The 22,786-nt window shown below is 40.5% G+C and overlaps 1 protein-coding gene across 1 annotated transcript in view; it reads left to right on the top strand.

Moving 5' to 3' along the window:
• TM2D1 (TM2 domain containing 1) overlaps nucleotides 1-21,512 on the top strand; it is a 143,151-nt gene extending 121,639 nt beyond the window's left edge. Inside the window, exon 6 of the mRNA XM_032644569.1 lies at nucleotides 20,437-21,512. Within this exon, the coding sequence (XP_032500460.1) occupies nucleotides 20,437-20,496 (60 nt within the window). The 3' untranslated portion in view covers nucleotides 20,497-21,512. The remainder of the gene's footprint in view (nucleotides 1-20,436) is intronic.
• Nucleotides 21,513-22,786: the final 1,274 nt, after the last annotated feature.

Genomic DNA, 22,786 nt, shown 5'->3' with positions numbered 1-22,786 from the left:
CTTTAGAGAGAGCAGCCTAGTGATATAAAAAGTGGAATGGTGCGTAATCATTTCCTCCACAAATAGGGTAGGGACAAGAATGGAATTATCTTTTTTTGGTTTTTCAGGAGGCAATTTCTACAGTCATACTTTTTTTTTTTAACGTCTTTATTGGAGTATAATTGCTTTACAATGGTGTGTTAGTTTCTGCTTTATAACAAAATGAATCAGCTATACATATATCCCCATATCTCCACCCTCTTGTGTCTCCCTCCCTCCCTCCCTATCCCACCCCTCTAGGTGGTCACAAAGCACCGAGCTGATCTCCCTGTGCTATGCGGCTGCTTCCCACTAGCTATCTATTTTACACTTGGTAGTGTATATATGTCCATGTCACTCTCTCACTTTGTCCCAGCTTACCCTTTCCCCTCCCTATGTCCTCAAGTCCATTCTCTAGGTCTGAGTCTTTATTCCTATCCTGCCCCTAGGTTCTTCAGAACCTTCTTTTTTTATATTCCATATATATGTGTTAGCATATGGTATTTCTTTTTCTCTTTCTGACTTACTTCACTCTGTATGACAGACTCTATGTCCATCCACCTCACTACAAATAACTCAATGTCATTTCTTTAATGGCTGAGTAATATTCCATTGTATATACGTGCCACATCTTCTTTATCCATTCATCCAATGATGGACACTTAGGTTGCTTCCATGTCCTGGCTATTGTAAATAGAGCTGCAGTGAACATCGTGGTACATGCCTCTTTTTGAATTATGGTTTTCTCAGGGTATATGTCCAGTAGTGGGATTGCTGGGTCGTATGGTAGTTCTATTTTTAGTTTTTTAAGGAACCTCCATACTGTTCTCCCTAGTGGCTGAATCAATTTACATTCCCACCAACAGTGCAAGAGAGTTCCCTTTTCTTCACACCCTCTCCAGCATTTATTGTTTGTAGATTTTTGATGATGGCCATTCTGACCAGTGTGAGGTGATACCTCATTGTAGTTTTTTTTTTTTAACATCTTTATTGGAGTATAATTGCTTTACAATGGTGTATTAGTTTCTGCTTTACAACAAAATGAATCAGTTATATATACACATATGTTCCCATATCTCTTCCCTCTTGCGTCTCCCTCCCTCCCACCCTCCCTATCCTACCCCTCCAGGCGATCACAAAGCACCAAGCTGATCTCCCTGTGCTATGCGGCTGCTTCCCACTAGCTATCTACCTTATGTTTGGTAGTGTATATATGTCCATGCCTCTCTCTCACTTTGTCACAGCTTACCCTTCCACCTCCCCATATCCTCAAGTGCATTCTCTAGTAGGTCTGTGTCTTTATTCCTGTCTTACCCCTAGGTTCTTCATGACATTTTTTTTCTTAAATACCATATATATGTGTTAGCATATGGTATTTGTCTTTCTCTTTCTGACTTACTTCACTCTGTATGACAGATTCTAGGTTTATCCACCTCATTACAAATAGCTCAATTTCATTTCTTTTTATGGCTGAGTAATATTCCATTGTATATATGTGCCACATCTTCTTTATCCATTCATCTGATGATGGACACTTAGGTTGTTTCCGTCTCCGGGCTATTGTAAATAGAGCTGCAATGAACATTTTGGTACATGACTCTTTTTGAATTATGGTTTTCTAAGGGTATATGTCCAGTAGTGGGATTGCTGGGTCATATGGTAGTTCTGTTTGTAGTTTTTTAAGGAATTTCCATACTGTTCTCCACAATGGCTGTATCAATTTACATTCCCACCAACAGTGCAAGAGGGTTCCCTTTTCTCCACACCCTCTCCAGCATTTATTGTTTCTAGATTTTTTGATGATGGCCATTCTGACTGGTGTGAGGTGATATCTCATTGTAGTTTTGATTTGCATTTCTCTAATGATTAGTGATGTTGAGCATCCTTTCATGTGTTTGTTGGTGATCTGTATATCTTCTTTGGGGAAACGACTATTTTAGGTCTTCTGCCCATTTTGGGATTGGGTTGTTTTTTGATATTGAGCTGCATGATCTGCTTGTATATTTTGTAGATTAATCCTTTCTCAGTTGCTTTGTTTGCAAATATTTTCTCCCATTCTGAGGGTTGTCTTTTCGTCTTGTTTATGGTTTCTTTGCTGTGCAAAAGCTTTTAAGTTTCATTAGGTCCCATTTGTTTATTTTTGTTTTTATTTCATTTCTCTAAGATGTGAGTCAAAAGGATCTTGCTGTGATTTATGTCAGAGTATCCTGCCTATGTTTTCCTCTAAGTGTTTTATACTGTCTGGCCTTACATTTAGGTCTTTAATCCATTTTGAGTTTATTTTTATATACGGTGTTAGGGAGTGTTCTAATTTCATTATTTTATATGTAGCTGTCCAGTTTTCCCAGTGCCACTTATTGAAGACGCTGTCTTTTCTCCATTGCATATTCTTGCCTCCTTTATCAAAGACAACGTGATCATATGTGCGTGGGTTTATCTCTGGGCTTTCTAACCTGATCCGTTGATCTAATTTTCTGTTTTTGTGCCAGTACCATATTGTCTTGATTACTATAGCTTTGTAGTATAGCCTGAAGTCAGCGAGCCTGATTCTGCCAGCTCCGTTTTTCTTTCTCAAGATTGCTTTTGCTATTTGGGGTCTTTTTTGTGTCCATACACATTGTGCAATTTTTGTTCTAGTTCTGTGAAAAATGCCATTGATAGTTTGGTAGGGAGTGCATTGAATGAGTAGATTGTTTTGGGTAGTATAGTCATTTTCACAACGTTCATTCTTCCAATCCAAGAACATGGTATATCTCTCCATCTGTTTGTATCATCTTTAATTTCTTTCATCATTGTCTTATAATTTTCTGCATACAGGTCTTTTGTCTTCTTAGGTAGGTTTATTCCTAGGTATTTTATTCTTTTTGTTGCAATGGTAAACGGGAGTGTTTCCTTAATTTCTCTTTCAGATTTTTCATCATTAGTGTATACGAATGCCAGAGATTTCTGTGCATTGATTTTGTATCCTGCTACTTTACCAAATTCATTGATTAGCTCTAGTAGTTTTCTGGTAGCATCTTTAGGATTCTCTATGTGTAGTATCATGTCATCTGCAAACAGTGACAGCTTTACTTCTTCTTTTCCAATTTGGAATCCTTTTATTTCTTTTTCATCTCTGATTGCTGTGGCTAAAGCTTCCAAAACTATGTTGAATTATAGTGGTGAGAGTGGACAACCTTGTCTTGTTCCTGATCTTAGAGGAAATGCTTTCAGTTTTTCACCATTGAGAATGATGTTGGCTGTGGGTTTGTCATATATGGCCTTTATTATGTTGAGGTAAGTTCCCTCTATGCCTATTTCTGGAGGGTTTTTATCATAAATGGGTGTTGAATTTTGTTGAAAGCTTTTTCTGCATCTATTGAGATGATCATATGGTTTTTCTCCTTCAATTTGTTAATATGGTGTATCACATTGATTGATTTGCATATATTGAAGGATCCTTGCCTTCCTGGGATAAAGCCCACTTAATCATGGTGTATGATTCTTTTTATGTGCTGTTGGATTCTGTTTGCTAGTATTTTGTTGGGGATTTTTACATCTAAGTTCATCAGTGATATTGGCCTGTAGTTTTCTTTCTTTGTAACATCTTTGTCTGGTTTTGGTATCAGGGTGATGGTGGCCTTGTAGAATGAATTTGGGAGTGTTCCTCCCTCTGTTATATTTTGGAAGAGTTTGCGAAGGATAGGTGTTAACTCTTCTCTAAATGTTTGATAGAATTCACCTGTGAAGCTAGTGAATTCACCTGGTCCTAAGCTGTTGTTTGCTGGAAGATTTTCAATCACAGTTTCAATTTCAGTGCTTGTGACTGGTCTGTTTATATTTTCTATTTCTTCCTAGTCCAGTCTCAGAAGGTTGTGCTTTTCTAAGAATTTGTCCATTTCTTCCAGGTTGTCCATTTTATTGGCATATAGTTGCTTGTAGTAATCTCTCATGATTCTTTGTATTCCTGCAGTGTCAGTTGATACTTCTCCTTTTTCATTTCTAATTCTATTGATTTGAGTCTTCTCCCTTTTTTGCTTGATGATTCTGGCAGGTGGTTTATCAATTTTGTTTATCTTCTCAGAGAACCAGCTTTTAGTTTTATTGATCTGTGCTATTGTTTCCTTCATTTCTTTTTCATTTATTTCTGATCTGATCTTTATGATTTCTTTCCTTCTGCTAACTTTGGGTTGTTTTGGTTCTTCTTTCTCTAATTGCTTTAGGTGTATGGTTATGTTGTTTAATTAAGATGTTTCTTGTTTCTTGAGGTAGGATTGTATTGCTATAAACCTCCCTGTTAGAACTGCTTTTGCTGAATCCCATAGGTTTTGGGTCATCATGATTTCATTGTCATTTGTTTCTAGGTATTTTTTGATTTCCTCTTTGATTTCTTCAGTGATCCTTGGTTATTTAGAGTGTATTGTTTAGCCTCCATGTGTTTGTATATTTTGCAGATTTTGTCCTGCAATTGATATCTAGTCTCACAGCATTGTGGTTGGAAAATATACTTGATGCATTTTCAATTAAATTTACCAAGGCCTGATTTGTGACCCAAAATATGATCAATCCTGGAGAATGCTCAATGAGTACTTAGAAGAAAGTGTATTCTGTTGTTTTTTGATGGAATGTCCTATAAATATCAATTAAGTCCATCTTGTTTAATATATCATTTAAAGTTTGTGTTTCCTATTTGTTTTCATTTTGGATGATCTGTCCGTTGGGTGTTAAAGTCCCCTGCTATGATTGTGTTACTGTCGATTTCCCTTTTTATGGCTGTTAGCATTTGCCTTATGTATTGTGGTGCTCCTATGTTGGGTGCATAAATATTTTAAATTGTTATATCTTCTTCTTGGACTGATCCCTTGATCATTATGTAGTGTCCTTCTTATCTCTTGTAATAGTCTTTATTTTCAAGTCTATTTTGTCTGATACGAGACTTGCTACTCCAGCTTTCTTTTGATTTACATTTGCATGGAATATCTTTTTCCATCCTCTCATTTTCAGTCTGTATGTGTCCCTAGGTCTGAAGTAGGACTCTTGTAGAAAGCATACATATGGGTCTTGTTTTTGTATCCATTCAGCCAATCTGTATCTTTTGGTTGGAGCATTTAATCCATTTACATTTAAGGCTGTTATCAATATGCATGTTCCTATTACCATTTTCTTATTTGTTTTGGGTTTGTTGTTGTAGGTCTTTTCCTTCTCTTGTGTTTCCTGCCTAGAGAAGTTCCTTTAGCATTTGTTGTAGAGCTGGTTGGGTGGTGCTGAATTCTCTTAGCTTATGCTTGTCTATAAGGTTTTTAATTTCTCCATCGAATCTGAGTGAGATCCTTGCTGGGTAGAGTAATCTTGGTTGTAGGTTTTTCTCTTTTATCGCTTTAAAGATGTCCTGCCACTCCTTTCTGGCTTGCAGAGTTTGTGCTGATTAACCTTATGGGGATTCCCTTGTATGTTATTTGCTGCTTTTCTCTTGCTGCTTTCAATATTTTTTCTTTGTATTTAATTTTTGATAGTTTGATTAATATGTGTCTTGGTATGTTTCTCCTTGGATTTACCTGTATGGGACTCTCTGTGCTTCCTGGACTTGACTATTTCCTTTCCCATATTAGGGAAGTTTTCAACTATAATCTCTTCAAGTATTTTCTCAGTCCCTTTTTTTTTTTCCCCTTCTTCTTCTGGGAGCCCTATAATTCGAATGTTGGTGCATTTAATGTTGTCCCAGATGTCTTTGAGACTATCCTCAATTCTTTTCATTCTTTTTTCTTTATTCTGCTCTGCAGTAGTTATTCCCACTATTTTATCTTCCAGGTCACATACTTTCTTCTGCCTCAGTTATTCTGCTATTGATTCCTTCTAGAGAAATTTTAATTTCATTTATTGTGTTGTTCATCATTGTTTGTTTGCTCTTTAGTTCTTCTAGGTCCTTGTTAAACGTTTCTTGTATTTTCTCCATTCTATTTACAAGATTTTGGATCTTCTTTACTATCATTACTCTGAATTTTTTTTCAGGTAGACTGCCTATTTTTTCTTCATTTGATTGGTCTGGTGGGGTTTTACCTTGCTCCTTCATCTGCTGTGTATTTCTCTGTCTTCTCATTTTGCTTAACTTACTGTGTTTAGGGTCTCCTTTCCTCAGGCACAGGTTCGTAGTTCCCATTGTGTTTGGTGTCTGCCCCCAGTGGGTAAGGTTGGTTCAGTGTGTTGTGTAGACTTCCTGGTTGGGAGGATTGGTGCCTGTGTTCTGCTGCATAAGGCTGGATCTCATCTTTCTGGTGGGCAGGACTATGTCTGGTGGTGTTTTTTGGGGTTTCTGTGACCTTATTATGATTTTAGGCAGCCTCTCTGCAAATGGGTGGTGTTGTGTTTCTGTCTTGCTAGTTGTTTGGCATAGGGTGTCCAGCACTGTAGCTTTCTGGTCAGTGATGGAGCTGGGTCTTAGCATTGAGACAGAGATCTCTGGGAGAGCTTTCACCATTTGATATTACTTGTGCTGGGAGGTCTCTCGTGGAGCAGTGTCCTGAACTCAGCTCTCCCACCTCAGAGGCTCAGGCCTGACACCTGGCTGGAGCACCAAGAACCTGTAAACCACATGGTTCAGAAGAAAAGGGAGAAAGAAAGAAAGAAAGAAAGAAAGAAAGAAAGAAAGAAAGAGAGAGAGAGAGAGAGAAAGAGAGTTATTAAAATTAAAAATTAAGAAAATTATTAAAAATAAAGTAAATTAAAAAGTAATAAAAAGTAAAGAAAAAACAAGATGGAAAGAAAGAAGAGAGCAACTAAACCAAAAAACAAATCCACCAATGATAACAAGTGCTAAAAACTATACTAAAATAAAACAAAACAAAAAAACGGACAGAAACAGCCCTAGGACAAATGGTAAAAGCTAAGCTATACAGACAAAAATCACACAAAGAAGCATACACATACACACTCACAAAAAGAGAAAAAGGAAAAAAAAAATATATATATATATAAAGGAAGAGAGCAACCAAATTAATAAACTGTTTATGATAATAAGGTCTAAATACTAAACAAAGATAAACATAAAACCAGAAACAAATTAGATGCAGAAAGCAAACCCCAAATCTACAGTTGCTCCCAAAGTCCACCGCCTCAATTTTGGGATGATTGGTTGTCTTTTCAGGTATTCCAGAGATGCAGGGTACATCAAGTTGATTGTGGAGATTTAATCCACTGCTCCTGAAGCTCCTGGGGAAAATTTCCCTTTCTTTTCTTTGTTCGCACAGGTCCTGGGGTTCAGCTTTGGATTTGATCCTGCTTTTGTGTGTAGATCACCTGAGGGCGTCTGTTCTTTGCCCAGAATGGACGGGGTTAAAGGAACAGCTGATTCGGGGTTTCTGGCTCACTCAGGCTGGGGGGAGGGAGGGGTACAGAATGCAGGGCAAGCCTGCGGTGGCAGAGGCCAGTGTGACATTGCACCAGCCTGAGGCGTGCCGTGTGTTCTCCTGGGGAAGTTGTCCCTGTATCACGGGACCCTGGCAGTGGCAGGCTGCACAGGCTCCTGGGAGGGGAGGTGTGGATAGTGACCCGTGCTTGCACACAGGCTTCTTGGTGGCTTCAGCAGCAGCCTTAGCATTTCATGCCCATCTCTGGTGTCCATGCTGATAGCCGTGGCTCGCACCGGTCTCTGGAGCTCGTTTAGGTGGTACTCTGAATCTCCTCTCGTCGCACACCCTGAAACAATGGTCTCTTGCCTATTAGGCAGTTTCAGATTTTTTCCTGGACTTCCTCTCGGCTAGCTGTGGTACACTAGCCCCCTTCAGGCTGTGTTCACTCAGCCAACCCTGGTCCTCTACCTGGGATCTGACCTCCGAAGCTGGAGCCTCAGCTCCCAGCCCCTACCCACCCCAATGGGTGAGTAGACAAGCCTCTCAGGCTGGTGAGTGCTGGTCGGCACCAGTCCTCTGTGTGGGAATCTCTCTGCTTTGCCCTCTGCACCCCTGTTGCTGCGCTCTCCTCCTTGGCTCTGAAGTTCCCCTCAGCCCACCCCTCATCTCCACTAGTGAAGGGGTTTCCTAGTGTGTGGAGACTTTTCCTCCTTCCCAGCTCCCTCCCAGAGGTGCAGGTCCTGTCCCTATCCTTTTGTCTCTGTTTATTCTTTTTTCTTTTGCCCTACCCAGGTACGTGGGGAGTTTCTTGCCTTTTGGGAGGTCTGAGGTCTTCTGCCAGCGTTCAGTAGGTGTTCTGTAGGAGTTGTTCCACGTGTAGATGTATTTCTGATGTATTTGTGGGGAGGAAGGTGATCTCCACGTCTTACTCCTCCGCCATCTTGAAGGTCTCTCCTATAGTTTTTCTTCATAAGGATCGCCTCAGACACTTCAAAACTTGCAAGATGGAGTCCAAGCTTTCTGACCTGTCTGACCTACAAGGCCATGAACAACCTGGTCCAACCCATCTTTCCAGTCCCATTTCCTACCACTCTCTGATCTAGATACTCAACTCTTATCCAGGTGGTCTAACCTCCAAATGGCACTGTGAAAAAGTGCCTGGCACATATTGGCACTTAAGAACTTATTGAATTTTTGAAAGAAAAATTGGAGGAAGTCAAATATCTCTCCCTCTTTTTGAAATGATTTCATTTTTCTTATTAAATGTTTTCATGGTAAAATTAAAACAAAAATATATAAAGAGTAAAGTAAAAGTTTCATATAATTTTATCACCCAGGATTAACCATTGATAACTGTTTGGTGAATTTCTTTCCAAATTTTGTCTATGTATGTAGAAGCATATGTATGCATATACACACACATATGTGCACACATGAATCTCATTATATAAAATGTTGAATTATGTTCTTCTCACTTAATATTTATCCTAAACTTTCCCCCAATCTTTGAATACTCATGGATAATACTTTCTAATTTTCTGTATAAATATCTATTGAGTATATAGTTTACTTAACATTCTCTTATAGCTAGATCTGTAGGGTGTTTTTAGTTTTTGTAAATTATGAATATCTTATAATGAACATACTTGGAGGCAAATTTTATCAGCATGTCTGATTATTTCTTTAGATAAATTTTTAGACTAAAATTCTCGATCAAAATATATAGATAGTTAAAAGAATCCTTGATTCACACAGCCAAGTTGTTTCTAGAATAATTTTATCAACTCATGTTCTCATCAAATTATATGAGTACAAACATCATCAACTTGCATGAGAATGATTAATTTTCAGGATATTTAAGCATGTGTCAAGTGATTTTTTGGGGATAACTTTACTAAACATCTAGATAAGTTGGAGAATAGTTTATATTTTAATAATATTTAAACTTCCAATAGACTGTATCTCTCCACATATTCCAGTGTTATTTTTGGTCCTTTAAATTTTCAAAGTTTTCCTCCATAGACAAGTTATGCACATTTCTTAAATTTATTCCTAAGTATTTATAATTTCAACTGATATTGAGAATGGGATATTTTTCACATTGTATTTTCTAATTAGCTACCTCTGCTACATAAGAAAATTATAGATTAAAAAATATTTTTAAAGTCTCCTTCCCATCTTGTAAAGGAAAGTTAAAAAGGAGGAGAGGCTTTGACTATCTTTCAAACATGCCGTATAATTTATTCTCCTCTAAATTTTGTTCATATGGTCTGGCTGCCCTAGAAAGTTCTTCTAATGCTTTTCTACCTAGGAAAATCTTAACCATGAGGAAGAGACTGTGGTGGTCTACCTGAACTCCTTTGCACAGAGGATGTAGGTTCTGGGACCACAAGTGGCACCAGCCAGATGTGCTTAGTACCCTTGCCAATGCTATATTCTCACTGTAATCAGGCTCTGTGGCATCTTGGCAACTGCCAGTACCAGCCAACAAAGAGGAAGAGAAATGCCTGGTCATACCTCATACCTGCTGGCTGTACAAGCACCTACATGTACTGGCCTTCTAGTGCACCAGTCTCTTTGTTTAAGCCAAAAAGGTCAGGCCCTCCAGTCACCCATTTTCTCTGGTATGGTCGTGGTGTTTACCTCTTGTTGTTCAGCTCCAAAACCACTCCTCTATGTTCTTCTCTGTGATGCTGGGGTCAGGGTCTGCAAACTATGCTTCTGAGAAACTTTTGCCAGGTGGCTTCCTATTAGCTGATGGACTGTCAGTGGGGAGAACTGGAGGGACATTGGAAGATGGAAGGAAGTAGAAGAACTTTTTCTATTTCTAGTGTTGGTGTCACTACAGGAAAAACAGCAGCAAAGTATAGCTATGGCTTCAGTTCCCAGCTTCATTTGGCACTCCCCAAACCAGTTGCATTGTTCCCTCTTAAAAGTACCAGCACCAGCCAGCCACACCCTCCCCGAGTTCTGAGCACCAGCATGTATGTGGGGGCCTCTTCTGACCTCTTCTAGGCCCTCTCTCTTCTCTTTTGTTCCCAAAGCCTTTGACTCGTAGCTGCTTTCTGTAGTTACAAATATTTGGGTTACCTCTGCTTGCCATTTTTGCCCTCGCAACTTTCCATCATCTTTGTAACCAATTCTCTGTCTTAAGTCCCCTCTGTTTGAAATACCTAGCTTGGTTTCCATTTTTTAGGCTGAGAAGAAACCTGTGGTTACTTTGGTTGAATACAGCCAACCCAGACCTGTCTGCCCAGATACAGTGAAGCCCACACCCAACCATTAAGATGGTTCTGGCTTCTATCTCATCAAGAAAGTTGCAGGTATCAGACATAAATGCCACAGAATTTTCTCTTCCCTCCCAGCTAAAGTAACTGGAAGAGAGAAACACTCCCCCTTCAGCCCCGCAGCCCCCTGAACACTTCACACTTAATCCTTTGTATCTTGGCTCAAGAATCAGCTTCTCAGGATCAAGATGTTTGAGGGTAGGTAAGCTGGCCCCTCTCACACGGAAACCAACTAGGAATGAGCTAAGGGGTTCTTTTTGGGCTTCATGAATATGTGCTTATGGAGCTGGGTGTGGACTTGTAGCTCTAAGTGTCCATATATTTTTATAATTCTATTATCTCCAAACCTTAAGTAATACACACTTACTGACTTTATTTCCTTTCCTTTTATTCCACACAAATTTGGCTTTCACCACTATCCACTAGACCAGCGGTCCCCAACCTTTTTGGCACCAGGGACTGTTACATGGAAGACAATTTTTCCATGAAGGGGGCGGGGGAGAGATGGTTCAGGCGGTAATGCGAGCAATGGGGAGAAATGGGGAGCTGTACATGAAGCTTTGCTCACCTGCCTGCCACTCACCTCCTGCTGTGTGACAGGCTGCAGACTGGTACCAGTCTGCGGCCCAGGGGTTTGGGACCCCTGCACTAGACTATACATTTTCATGGGTTAAGGGATCATATCTATTTCAACCACCTATTAGCAGTAGGTAACATATGCAATGAATGTTTGTTAAATGACTGATTTGGCTAGAATTCCTATTTCTAAGGTCATTAGTGATATATTATTTACCAATTTCAGTGGACACCTTCAGACCTTACTATATTTCTCTGCTGGTATTGATGCTCTCATCCCTTGGTTTTCATGGCTCCTGGTTTCCTCCCTCCTCTCTTGCCACTACTTCTCACTTGGCTTGGTAGCCTCCTCATGGAGGTCCCACCATATCTTCATTTAATTCCCCACTCTAGTCCTTGCAGAGACCAGATGGCTCCTAGATGATGACAATAGATTACTCAACTAATTTTTGCCATCCCTCTGGAACGTGATATTTTTTCTGATTTACTCTTTTGGATGGGGTGTGGGTAGGGCATTTTCAGTGACCTTGACTTTAGCCACTACGGTAGCTTTTATCCTATAGATCAAGGACCCAATATGGGAGTGGCACCAAGTATATCAAATCTAATTATAAATTCAGGGACAGGGGAAGTGACCACTGGTGGGTCATGGACCCAGTGAACTCAGAGTAAACTGGACTTTTGCCAGGATTCCATCTATTACTTGGCACCTATAGTCCCCTACTCTAAGAGAGGCTCCATGATGATGATTCAGATCTCTGATTATTCATACTGTGTCCGATAGTCCTTGAAATGTTTGGGTATTTCCTTTTCCTCAGTGTGTAATTAGGTCCTACATGGCCATTATTCCTTTTGGAGAAGGACCAGGGAAATCATTACCATTTGCTGGGGTGTTACAGGGTTCTTCCTCCTGGAGACCTGGCCTCCTGTTGAATTAGTGAGTCTGGGTCTGAAAATAGATTCAAGTCCAGAAACTAGACAAGATACTGTGCCTTTTTAAAATGAGGGTAACTGCCTTCAGCCCCCTGATCATCTATCCTTAATTTCTTTGGAGGTAAAATCTGATTAAGACACTTTTTGGCTGTCCATCTCTTTTGCCTTGAGGGATGCCATATTCTATTAAGTATGCTAATAAATCTCTGCAGGTCAAGCCCTCTTGGCCACTGCTCTAACTATGGTCTCATTATAATTGTGTCCACTCGACTTCAAGCAGTTAAGCACCACCACCTAACCTCTACTGCTTTGGGGATCCCATTATGCCCATTGCTATGTGAGTCTATTTCTGAACTGGCCTCTCCCACTGAGAGACTTAGCCTACTGGACAAGGCTCTGGAACATTTCCATGATGCCCAATAGAATGGGAAGTCACTAAAGAGTTTTTAAGCAGTGGGTAATAAGGTCACATTTGTGTCTTTGAGGCATTCTGACATTCTCACCAGAACATTCTTTCTGGTCTTGGTAAATCGTGTATCTTCTTGGCCTTCTCATGGAGCACAACCATTTGGTGAGTCTTCTAGCCTTATTAAGTATATCCATTCCAGCATGCCTACTTCTGTGAACCTTTTAAACAACTTTCTCAACCATCTGGAATAGCGATTCTGACATTTTGATTTCAGTTAATGGGGCCCATTGCTTTTCCCAATACTTTTAGGAGCTGTCCTAGAAGTGAGTTTGTATCATCTCTTGGAGTCCTCGTCAGTGTATTATATCTTGTATTTTAGCAGAGTGCTTCCGAATCAGTAAACTCAACCTTATCCAATATTATGTTCCAGTCCCCTTGATCACGCACCCTCAGAATCTAGCTCCACAACTACTCCACAGCTTCTGCTGTACATATTGGTTATGTCTTGTTGCGCCTTTGGGGAAGAGTTGTTTCCTTTCTTTTTGAGACCTAGTACATCTCCAGCTGCATTGCTGTGACCCAATCCTAGTTATAGGCCTACTGGCAAGAAGGGGAGGTGGGCAAACGTCCTGAGGGGGCACTTATTGTCTTGCAGGGCAGAATTCTCTGTACTGTCTTCAAGCATGGGGGAGTTCTCATTCTTACTAGGGACAGTGGGCCATTTCTCAAGATGGAGAGAGTTCAGATGAGTCTAGGAGTTCAAAATTTGAAGGGGCATTCAGTCAGACAATCCCAAGTGTGAGGTTTTAATTTTTTTCCAACCAGGGCCCTAACCCTGCATAACATGTATGCTTTGGTTGGTAATTTAACCTTTTCTAGAATTCAGCCACTTTGACTATGAAGTCCTGGGCCTAAGCCTCATCTTTCTCTGTCCTCCTACTGTAGCAAATGAGAGCCTCATCATATTACCAGGGAGCCCCTCTGGCTTTCACAGTTGGTTTTGCAATTGCTTGTTTAACTCTCATTGCTTTTCATTATCTTTTTCCAGTGTATCAATTACAGTTAGCAAGAAGTATCCAATCCCATTGTCCTAATAATTAGTAATTACCCCATACATCTCAAATGCCTAATGCATTACACCAGCTAATACCATCCCCTCCTCTGATACATAGTTTCAATTCACAATCCAGGAGCTTGTGAACAACAGGGTCAACACCCACTGCCAGAGTCTGTCTGTCTCCTACCTACCACCAGTGGTGGAGTCCTTCTTGCCAGTCAGCCAGTAAGTGATTCAGCTCCCAAACCCCAACAATCACCTACTCTTTTGGACCACTCCTGGTGTCAACTGTCACAGGTTGGATTCTCTGGAAGCAGAGAGTGAGATGGAGATTGACATGCAGGATGTTTATTAGGGATCAACACCTGTGGCAGGCAGGTGAGGAAGCAGGATTGGGCAGAGAGAGAAGTCCAACTGTGATGGCAAGCCTGACAAAATCTCAGCCAATTCCACAGGGAGCTCTAGAGTGTGTATGATCTGTTAGTGTTATTCCAGCATGAGACAGAGTAACTCATATATATATATATATATATATATATATATACATACACACACACATACACATAAATATAAAAAGAGATTTATTATGAAGGATCAGCTCACTTCATTATAGAAGCTAAGAAGTCCCATGATCTGCTGTCTGCAAGCTGGAGGTCCAGAAAAACCAGTGGTGGAGTTCCAGCCAAACCCAAAGGCTGAGAACCAGGGGAGCCAAAGGTGTAAGTCCCAGTCTGAGTCCAAAAGCCCGAGAACCCAGAGCACTGATGTCTGAGGGCAGGAGAAGATGGATGTCCCAGCTCAAGCAGAGGGAAAATTCACCCTTCCTCAACCTTTTTGTTCTATTCAGGCCTTCAAAAGATTGGATGATGCCCATCCTCTTTGGTGAGGGCAACCTTTCTTTACTCAGTCTATGGATTCAAATGCTAGTCTCTTCTGAAACACCCTCAGAAACACCCAGAAATAATGTTCTACCAGCTATCTGGACATCCTTTAGCCCAATCAAGTTGACAAATAAAATTAACCATCATAACATCTATCCTCTCTTTTCTTCCTTTACACCTTTTTCTTCCATGTTCTTCATCATTAGGGTGGAACTATTATTCACCCAGGCAACTGGAAGCCATTATGTTTCTCCTCCTTCACAATTATCATATCACCACACTTTAATAATTTAATATCCCAAATATTTCTCTGATCTATCCCTTCCTTTCCATACCTACTACCTAGACATTGAGCTCAGAACCTCAATGTCTTTCCCCTGGACTATTGCAATAGCCTTCCAATTAGTCACCTGGCTTTCAGTTCCCAATCCATCCTTCACTAAACCTCACTAGAGTGAGGTTTCTGAAATATAAATCTGACCTGATTACTTGAAAACTCTTTAATGACTCCCAATTCATTCATTCACTCAGTAATGGATTCATTCACTCAAAGAATTGCTGAGGTCAAAAACGTTGTAGTCAGAGAAAACTCTTCTCTTTTCCTCACAGGCATCAAGTCCTTGCCAGCTTCAAAATGTGTTCTGAATTCGATCACTTCTCAACACTTCCACTTGGTTACCCTGGTCCAAGTCATCCTTATGCCTCCTGCAGACAAGTGAAATAGGCCTGCATCTGGTCTTTGTGTTTTCTCTATTGTCTCTCTGTCATTTCTCCACAAGGTAGCCAGAATAATTTTTCTAAAATGTAAATCAGATCATGTTCCAACAAAAAATGAAATATGTCATACTGAGCAAGGGGGTATAGGGTCTGTGAGGCCTTGCATTTTTCTTCCCCCTGGCTCTCCCTTTCCCTAACCCCCAGCCTGCTATCCAATTTCTGACTCTTATGGTCTGTTAGCAAGGGAGGGAAGAAGAGATAAAGGTCAAGAAAACCCTTATTTGAGTTGGTTCTATCATAGGATGGCCTCATGCTCTTGGCCCTGACAAATGTTTAAAGCTATCCCTTTCTCCAGTGGAGTGTTTTCCAGGGCTTTTCTGGAAGTTCCCATTTGGGCCTTCCAACTGCAACTTCAATGCACATTTTCCTTTGGCTTGATGTTTCTCCTATCTGCAGACCCTGGCTCAAGAGGGGCCATTCTCCATGGACTCACACTTGCTGGAGTCCCTTCTCCCAGGAGGTTCAACTGGACAGATCTTAAAAGGTCTGGAGCTTAGCTCTCTCTTCAGCATTTCCCACATCTGGTCCATGGGAAATACTCATCCCTTGTCTCATCAAATTAAGGGTGTGCAGGACTTTCCCCAGCTCAGCAGCCCTCTCCTGATTCCACCATCAAAGTGGCCAGTCATTCTGTTTCTCAGCTTCTAGATTTCGCAGTGCAAGTCAGCATTCAGGCCATAGTTATATGTGCCAACATGTTGCTCTCTCCATGTGGCCAAGTGGAAGCCCTGTCACTTAGCTAGAAATGAAGGAGGTGGATCCCTCTATCACCAACTCCCCATCTTTCAACAACTCACACACACACCCCTTTCTAAGAAGGTTTAGGAACTCAAAGTATTGTTCAAAGAGTCCTAGAATACACATGCCAATTAGAAAAGGCAAGGGCTGTCCATTTTAAGGTCACTGTGTATACTTTCTACTTAGTTGTTTCAAGGTTAGGAAGAATCACTTATCCAATTACTGGGGACATGAGACAATGACAGCTCTTTCCTAGAATGGATGAAAAGAAAAGGATGATGCTGAGAAAAGAATTCCAACCCTAATTTAAGAAAGACACTATGAAAATAATGTCAGTATTTCAAATGACATATCAAAGGAGGGGCCCTAGGCAATCAGATAGCTTTTTCCTAAGAGTGACCTTATTGGAGTATAATTGCTTTACAATGGTGTGTTAGTTTCTGCTGTATAGCAAAGTGAATCAGCTATACATATACATATATCCCCATATTTCCTCCCTCTTGCATCTCCCTCCCACCCTCCCTATCCCACCCCTTTAAGTGGTCACAAAGCACTGAGCTGATCTCCCTGTGCTATGTGGCTGCTTCCCACTAACTATCTATTTTACATTTGGTAGTGCATATATGTCCATGCCACTCTAAAGGTCACTCTAAGGTCACTTCGGAGTGACCTTATTTTTAACACAGACCACCAGGAAGAATGAAATACAAGAACAGAGTTTCCTTTGCCCATGATCACCTCTATCTTAGAACTTCTATACTAACCAGGGAAATTTCTTTGTTGGAAAAGTGTTAGATGGAAGAGAAGTAGAGGCTACTCAAGCAGTTGTTGTTTTTATTGTTGTTGTTTTTTCTCTTGTATGACTAAAGAACATTTATCTACTCAACAAACGTATTTTGAGCAGCCCCATGTGCTAGGAGCTGAAGAGAGAATAGTAAAGAAGATGCTAAAAAGGGGCTTATAGTCTAGATAGAAAAGCATGCTGATTTTAGTGTTATTTTGCTATTCAAATTAGAAAAATGCTTACAGGAATCTGTAGCATAACCTACAGTATTTTTCAGAGAAATTTGTGTTGAGGAACAGTTATTTTGTATTTTACCACTTAATATGCAGGTTACCAGACATTCTGAATTCAAAAGGCAGTGAAAAATGGAAGAAAATATAGAATAAAATGGATAGGAATCATTACAAACAAATGTTAATTTTAATAATAATGTTATAAATTACAATTGTTATAATAGTTATTTTTACAAATAACATTTATTGAGCACTTGACCAAGTGTCAGACCTTATGCCAAGGAATTTCACGGATTATCTCATTTAATTTTCATAACAAAACATTTAGATAAGTATATTATATAGATGTGGGATTTGAGGCATGACTAGTAGGTGACAGAGCCAGATTTGAAAAGGGCTGAGTTTTAACCATTTCTTCATGAAATCTGGGAGTGAAAATGTACTACACACATTCCCTCAGTTGTCGATTCTCCACTGGAGTGGGTTTTGGATGGGATCCGTCCTCAGTGGATTATTGCAGATAACCCATGGTTTGTCAGTCACAAGGGAAAGGTTTCTGGTGCTCAACTCTATTTTGTGAATTTTAATGTGTGCAAATAATAAGAATTTTCTCCCAGAATGTATTTGTTCCATTAATATTATCACCCTTGCCTGTTTTGTGTTGGAAAATCAGTGACGTCCTGTTGTAAGCTTTCATCTTAATTGTCTTCAATGAAATTGTACTGAAAGAAGGAAGGCATTTGGAAGCAATGAGCTTCAGGGAGTCTTCCAGGCATCTCGGAATATAACAGCCTTCGTGAAGTGTTCACATTGCCTGTGCGATGTGTGGGCCCCAAATTCATGGCCTCCTTCACGAGGGAGTCTTCCCCTTCTCCAGCAGAACTGAGCTCCTCTGTGAGATCACTTCCTTGACTGTCTGTCTCCCACCAGTGCTCCATTAGTGGCTCTGAAGCCCTCTTTCAGAAGCAGAAAGAAGCCCACGGTTCCAAGCTGAGGTGCTGAGGATCCACTGCTATGCCACCCCTTGTGCTATCCACTCCTTGACCACACGGAGTCAAATTTTAGGAATATCTGCTAGAAAAAAAAGAGCAGCCCCTCATGCTGAAAGAAAGTCTCCCAAGTGGAGTCGGTTCTCTGGAAAACAACTGGATATGGTGTTGGTCTTTATTACAGTTTCCACAGACTAAAAAAAAAAGTTGTTTATAAAACAAAAGCCACATCGATTTGATACGGTAACATTTTTGAGAATTTTGTTTTTGCACAGCGGAAACCAGGGCTGATGTGCTCATGGTGGAAATGGAGCCTGTTCAGTTACCCCAAAGCACCTCTCCTAAAACACGAATCTGAGTAAGCCAGGCTCGGCCTTGCCAGGAACAGCCGGCATTGTTTGGCTCTTTGGAGAGACAGGCGAGGCCAGCAAAGCCCTCATACCATGCAACACCACGCTCGCACACCCAGGCTCTGGCCTGCCCTCCGAGGGACGCCTCCAGGGTCCTCACCTTCCCTCCAGTCCCTGGACCGCATGGTGGAGGACACGGTTCTGGCCTGTCCTCTCCAGCGCTAGGACCACCTGGGCAAGAGGAGACTCCTCTCTTGTTTGCAGTTCTGTTCCCAGACAGTGAAAGACGCCAAACGAAACATTCAAGTTTCCTGCTGTTTTGAGCCAGATCATGTGAAAACTAAAGAAAATCTATGTTTGCTGGCTTTGAGAACAGGAGTAACTACTTTTTTAAGCACAAAGGAAGCAACTTACAAGGAGGGCCAGACTCACGGTGAGAAAGTAAAATGTGTAGGAATCCTATTAAAATTGGGGCTTTGGGAGACCTCCTATTGGCTGTGTCTTCATTTTCCATACCACTAGAATAGTTGGTTTTCCCTCTTCCTGTCATTCTGTGGTGAAAAATTAAATTCAATGCTGCAAGCAAAAATTTGGGGGGAAAGATTTCTTATGTTTTGTAGAGTACTGTACTATAGAAACTATTTGGATAGTTTATATATATATATATATATATATATATATATATATATATATTTCCCTACAAAAATGAAAAGAGATACTTCATTTGTTTGATTCATTCAGTATCATGGTGACTTAGGGCTGGACACCAGCAGTCTAGGTTCCTGCTCTCAGGAGTTCACATGTGCTAAGTGGGGGAGATAGACAACAAATTCGTAAACTCTGAAATATATCATGTAATTTCTGACAGTGATAATGCTTTGAGAAAAAATAAAGCAGGGTGAGGAGATAGAAAGTGAATAGGCAAGGTGGTCAGAGAAGGTCTCCAGGAAGAGAAAATAGTTGAACAGAGAGCTGAAGGCCTGGAAGGAGTGAGCCATGCACAGTTCTAGAGGAAGGGCATTCCAAGCAAGGCTGGTGGCTCAAGCTGAGTACAGGAGGGAAAATGGTGTTGGATGAGACTGGAAAGGTCAGGGCATGTTGGTTCCTGTTTGCCATGATAAGGAATATAGACTTTATTCCAAGTGTTATGGGAAGCCTTTGAGAGACTTTGTTTACTATCAGCTTATTCTCTACCCAGTTCCAAAAAGAGAGAGAATTTTATCCGTTCATTCGACAGTTATTTATTGATCACTAAGCGTATATCAGACTGGGTCCAGTGCTTTAAAAATTATGACCTCTGTCATCAAATGAGGGGATAAGAAAATAGCATGAACAACCAGAACAAACATAGAATCAAAAAGTTGCAAAAGAGAGGGAAAAATATTACTCCTAATAATAATAATGTAAGAAGATAAATTACAAATATTAATGTTGATTAAAAAGAATGCTATGCCCTAGGTACTATTCATGTATTTTTTCACATGACTCAATGCCTTATGTATTGTTATTCTTCCTTGTAAACGAGGAAACTGAAGTCGGAAAAACAAAGTAACATCATAGACCAGAAAGCGATTAAGCTGAGAAGCCGGGATTTGAATCCAGGTTTGTCTGATTCTAAAGCATAAAGTTTCTCTCCTCATAGGAAGGAGCTACTGTGACAAGCTACATATTTTGTAACTCAGTATGTATAACTGCTGTTTCTAAGAATAAGATACTTCATCTAGCAGACTTGGGTCAGATTGTCTTCAGAGATATATTCCAAAGTTAAATGTACCCACTGTAAAGTGGGGTATTAAAATTCTTAAAAAACAATACCCAAACACTGCAAGGAGAAGAGCCCAAAACGATTTTTTCCTTCAGAAAACATGTTACCATCTTTAATAATAGTGTTCTATTTGTTTGTTCCTCAGTTTTCTTGTGCCCCCAACTGCATTGTCCCTGGCATAAGTGCAAAAAATCATGTTTGATTGTTCACCATTTTATTTGCAGAGCCTAGCACAACACCTAAAACACAGTAGGTGCTCAATTAATATTAGTTGAATGAATGAATTAATTAAACTTCATTTTCTTTCTTTCCAGGGCCTGCCTTTACTGCCGTGTACCACTCCAGACAGCATGCAGAGTTGGTGGAGAGTATAATAAACATCAGTGATATTTTGCAATTCATGGCTGACCCATGCTGACCCTTTCTTTAATTAAACCTTCCACTTGTGAATGAATCATTTCTTCCATTAATTAAAATAGGATACACTTATGTCTCTGTAAAGTATGTGTCAAAAGAAAGCATTCCACCTAAAATATATACAGGAGGCGCTGACCACCGTGGAGAGTCATCCATCATAATCTGCTAAAAAGATCAGCTCTGGAATTAGAACGAGCACAATCATCTCTTATGCCCTCCAAAATACAAGTTGCAGCCTCTCACCCGATCTGTCAGCTCCTGTGTTAATATAGGGAGTAAAGCATAGTGTGAAGCCGTAAGAGGACCGTTTATTTTGTAGGGCAGGGCAGGCGGCCCCAGCGCTCCGGTAATGCCATCATCTCTAATAACTGCTTGGAGCCTGTGCTCTCTGGAGACTTGTCTCTTGATTGTTAGAGCTGGAAGGCAGCGGAATCTCACTGTTGGCGAGGCTCAACAATTGCTCCTGCAGTTCCTCCGAAAGCCAAGAGGATGACTTGAGAAATCTGACGGCACTGTTTAGGTGGACAAAGCAAGTTCGTGTTCCCACTCACCCCCACCGTCTCCTTCTGGAAGTGGGCCGCAGAAATCGATTTGCAGTCTTTAGCTCCAGGAAACAGTGAGCCCATGCAGCCACTGTTCAAAATATTTTGCCTCACAGGAAACTCTGCACTCCCCAAACTCCAAAGACCTCGATGAAGTACATAACCATGTTTAAAAATCACCACTGGGGATTCTCCAGGCAAGATGAAAAGGAAAGAAGGATAAAGCATTGAGAAACTCAAAGTGCCTCAGGTCCTCTAAAAACAAGTTTTAAATATCCCGCAAGATTTCAAATGCAGCAATTTTTGAGAAAGCGCGACATTGTAAAGCCTGTTCTCTCGGTGAAGTGTCAGGCTCCACAGGAGTAGGAATGATAAACACTCTTCCTGCATATTTAGGAGGCTGTTTCAGAAGACGCCAAGTGATTGCTAAAACAGTCGTTCAATTTAGTGTGTTTTAGTACCACAATTTTCTGTCCAATACTAATTGCTCTTTTATTTTTCCTTCAATTAATCCTGTAAGGCGGGTGCAAAAATGTAGGAATGATAAGGACATTTGCCATCATTGGGGCTATTTCCAATGGTGAAAGGAAGGCCTGGAAAGGTGAAGTGACTTGTCCAAGGCCAAGGGCAGGTTCATGGCAGAGCCAGGGCTCCCAACTATGTCTCCTCTCTCACAGTCCTGGGCTCTTTCCCCTGTGTTTCTAATGAGGACTGAGTCAAGGGTGATTTATTCCCCCAGCACAGTGCTAGGTACAGTGCCTGTGGATTGATTAATGCATTGATTCCCACAGAATAAGAGATTTGAGATTACTTGACAAATCTCTCAAGTACTCAGGAAAAAAAAATCAATAGTTTTTCTTTGACTTCAAGTCCAAGTTATTTGTAGTATTTCAGAGGTACTTTCCTCCTGCCTTCAATACTTCTCAGATACTCACTGGCTTGTCTCCTGGGTCAAGATATATCAGACTGAAAAGAGGAGGTATATGAGAGATGTAACAATTAGTGGAAATGGACCATAACACTGGAGAATTAATTGTTCACATGGTATAGAGTAGTGATTAAGAACATTGACTCTGGAGTCAAGTTGCCCTGGGTTCAAATGCTAGCTTTGACATTTAGAAGATGTGTAGTCGAAGATCACTGATTGCGGGCTTTTTAAATCCCAGGGCCTCAGTTTTCTCCTCTGTAAAATGGAAATTTTAGTACCTACTTTACAGGCTTGACTCAAGGATAAATTTTAAAATCTGGCTCCCTTTATATGTGTGATTTAATGACATATTCAAACAGTAACATTAGAACAAGAGCTATGAAAAAATTAGACCATTAAATTTGCTTTATATTGATTGAAGCCCTAATACTAGGTCATTTTTGAGAGAAGAGCATCCTTGTGCTATTTGATGATGTTATTTCCTCTCTCTCGGCCCCCACTCCACACCACCCTAGTTTAAATGCCCAGGTCCCTTGTCTGCATAACTGCAATAGCCTCCTCTCTGCTGCTTGTCTCTTTCTCTCTTTATCTCCAATCTAGTTCTTCTTGAGTAACCATTTAAAGACACATATTTGGCCATATCATGCTCTAACTGAAAAGCCTTCGGGGATTCCTATGGCTTACACAATAAAGCAGTACAGACTGGTCCCAACCCCCTATTGTAACTCATTCCTACCAGCATCATCCCCACACCCCACATTCTAACCAAACAGGACT

The sequence above is a fragment of the Phocoena sinus genome, chromosome 1 (assembly GCF_008692025.1).
Source record: "Phocoena sinus isolate mPhoSin1 chromosome 1, mPhoSin1.pri, whole genome shotgun sequence".
Lineage (NCBI taxonomy): Eukaryota > Metazoa > Chordata > Mammalia > Artiodactyla > Phocoenidae > Phocoena > Phocoena sinus.
This window is presented reverse-complemented; position numbering and strand designations above follow the sequence as displayed.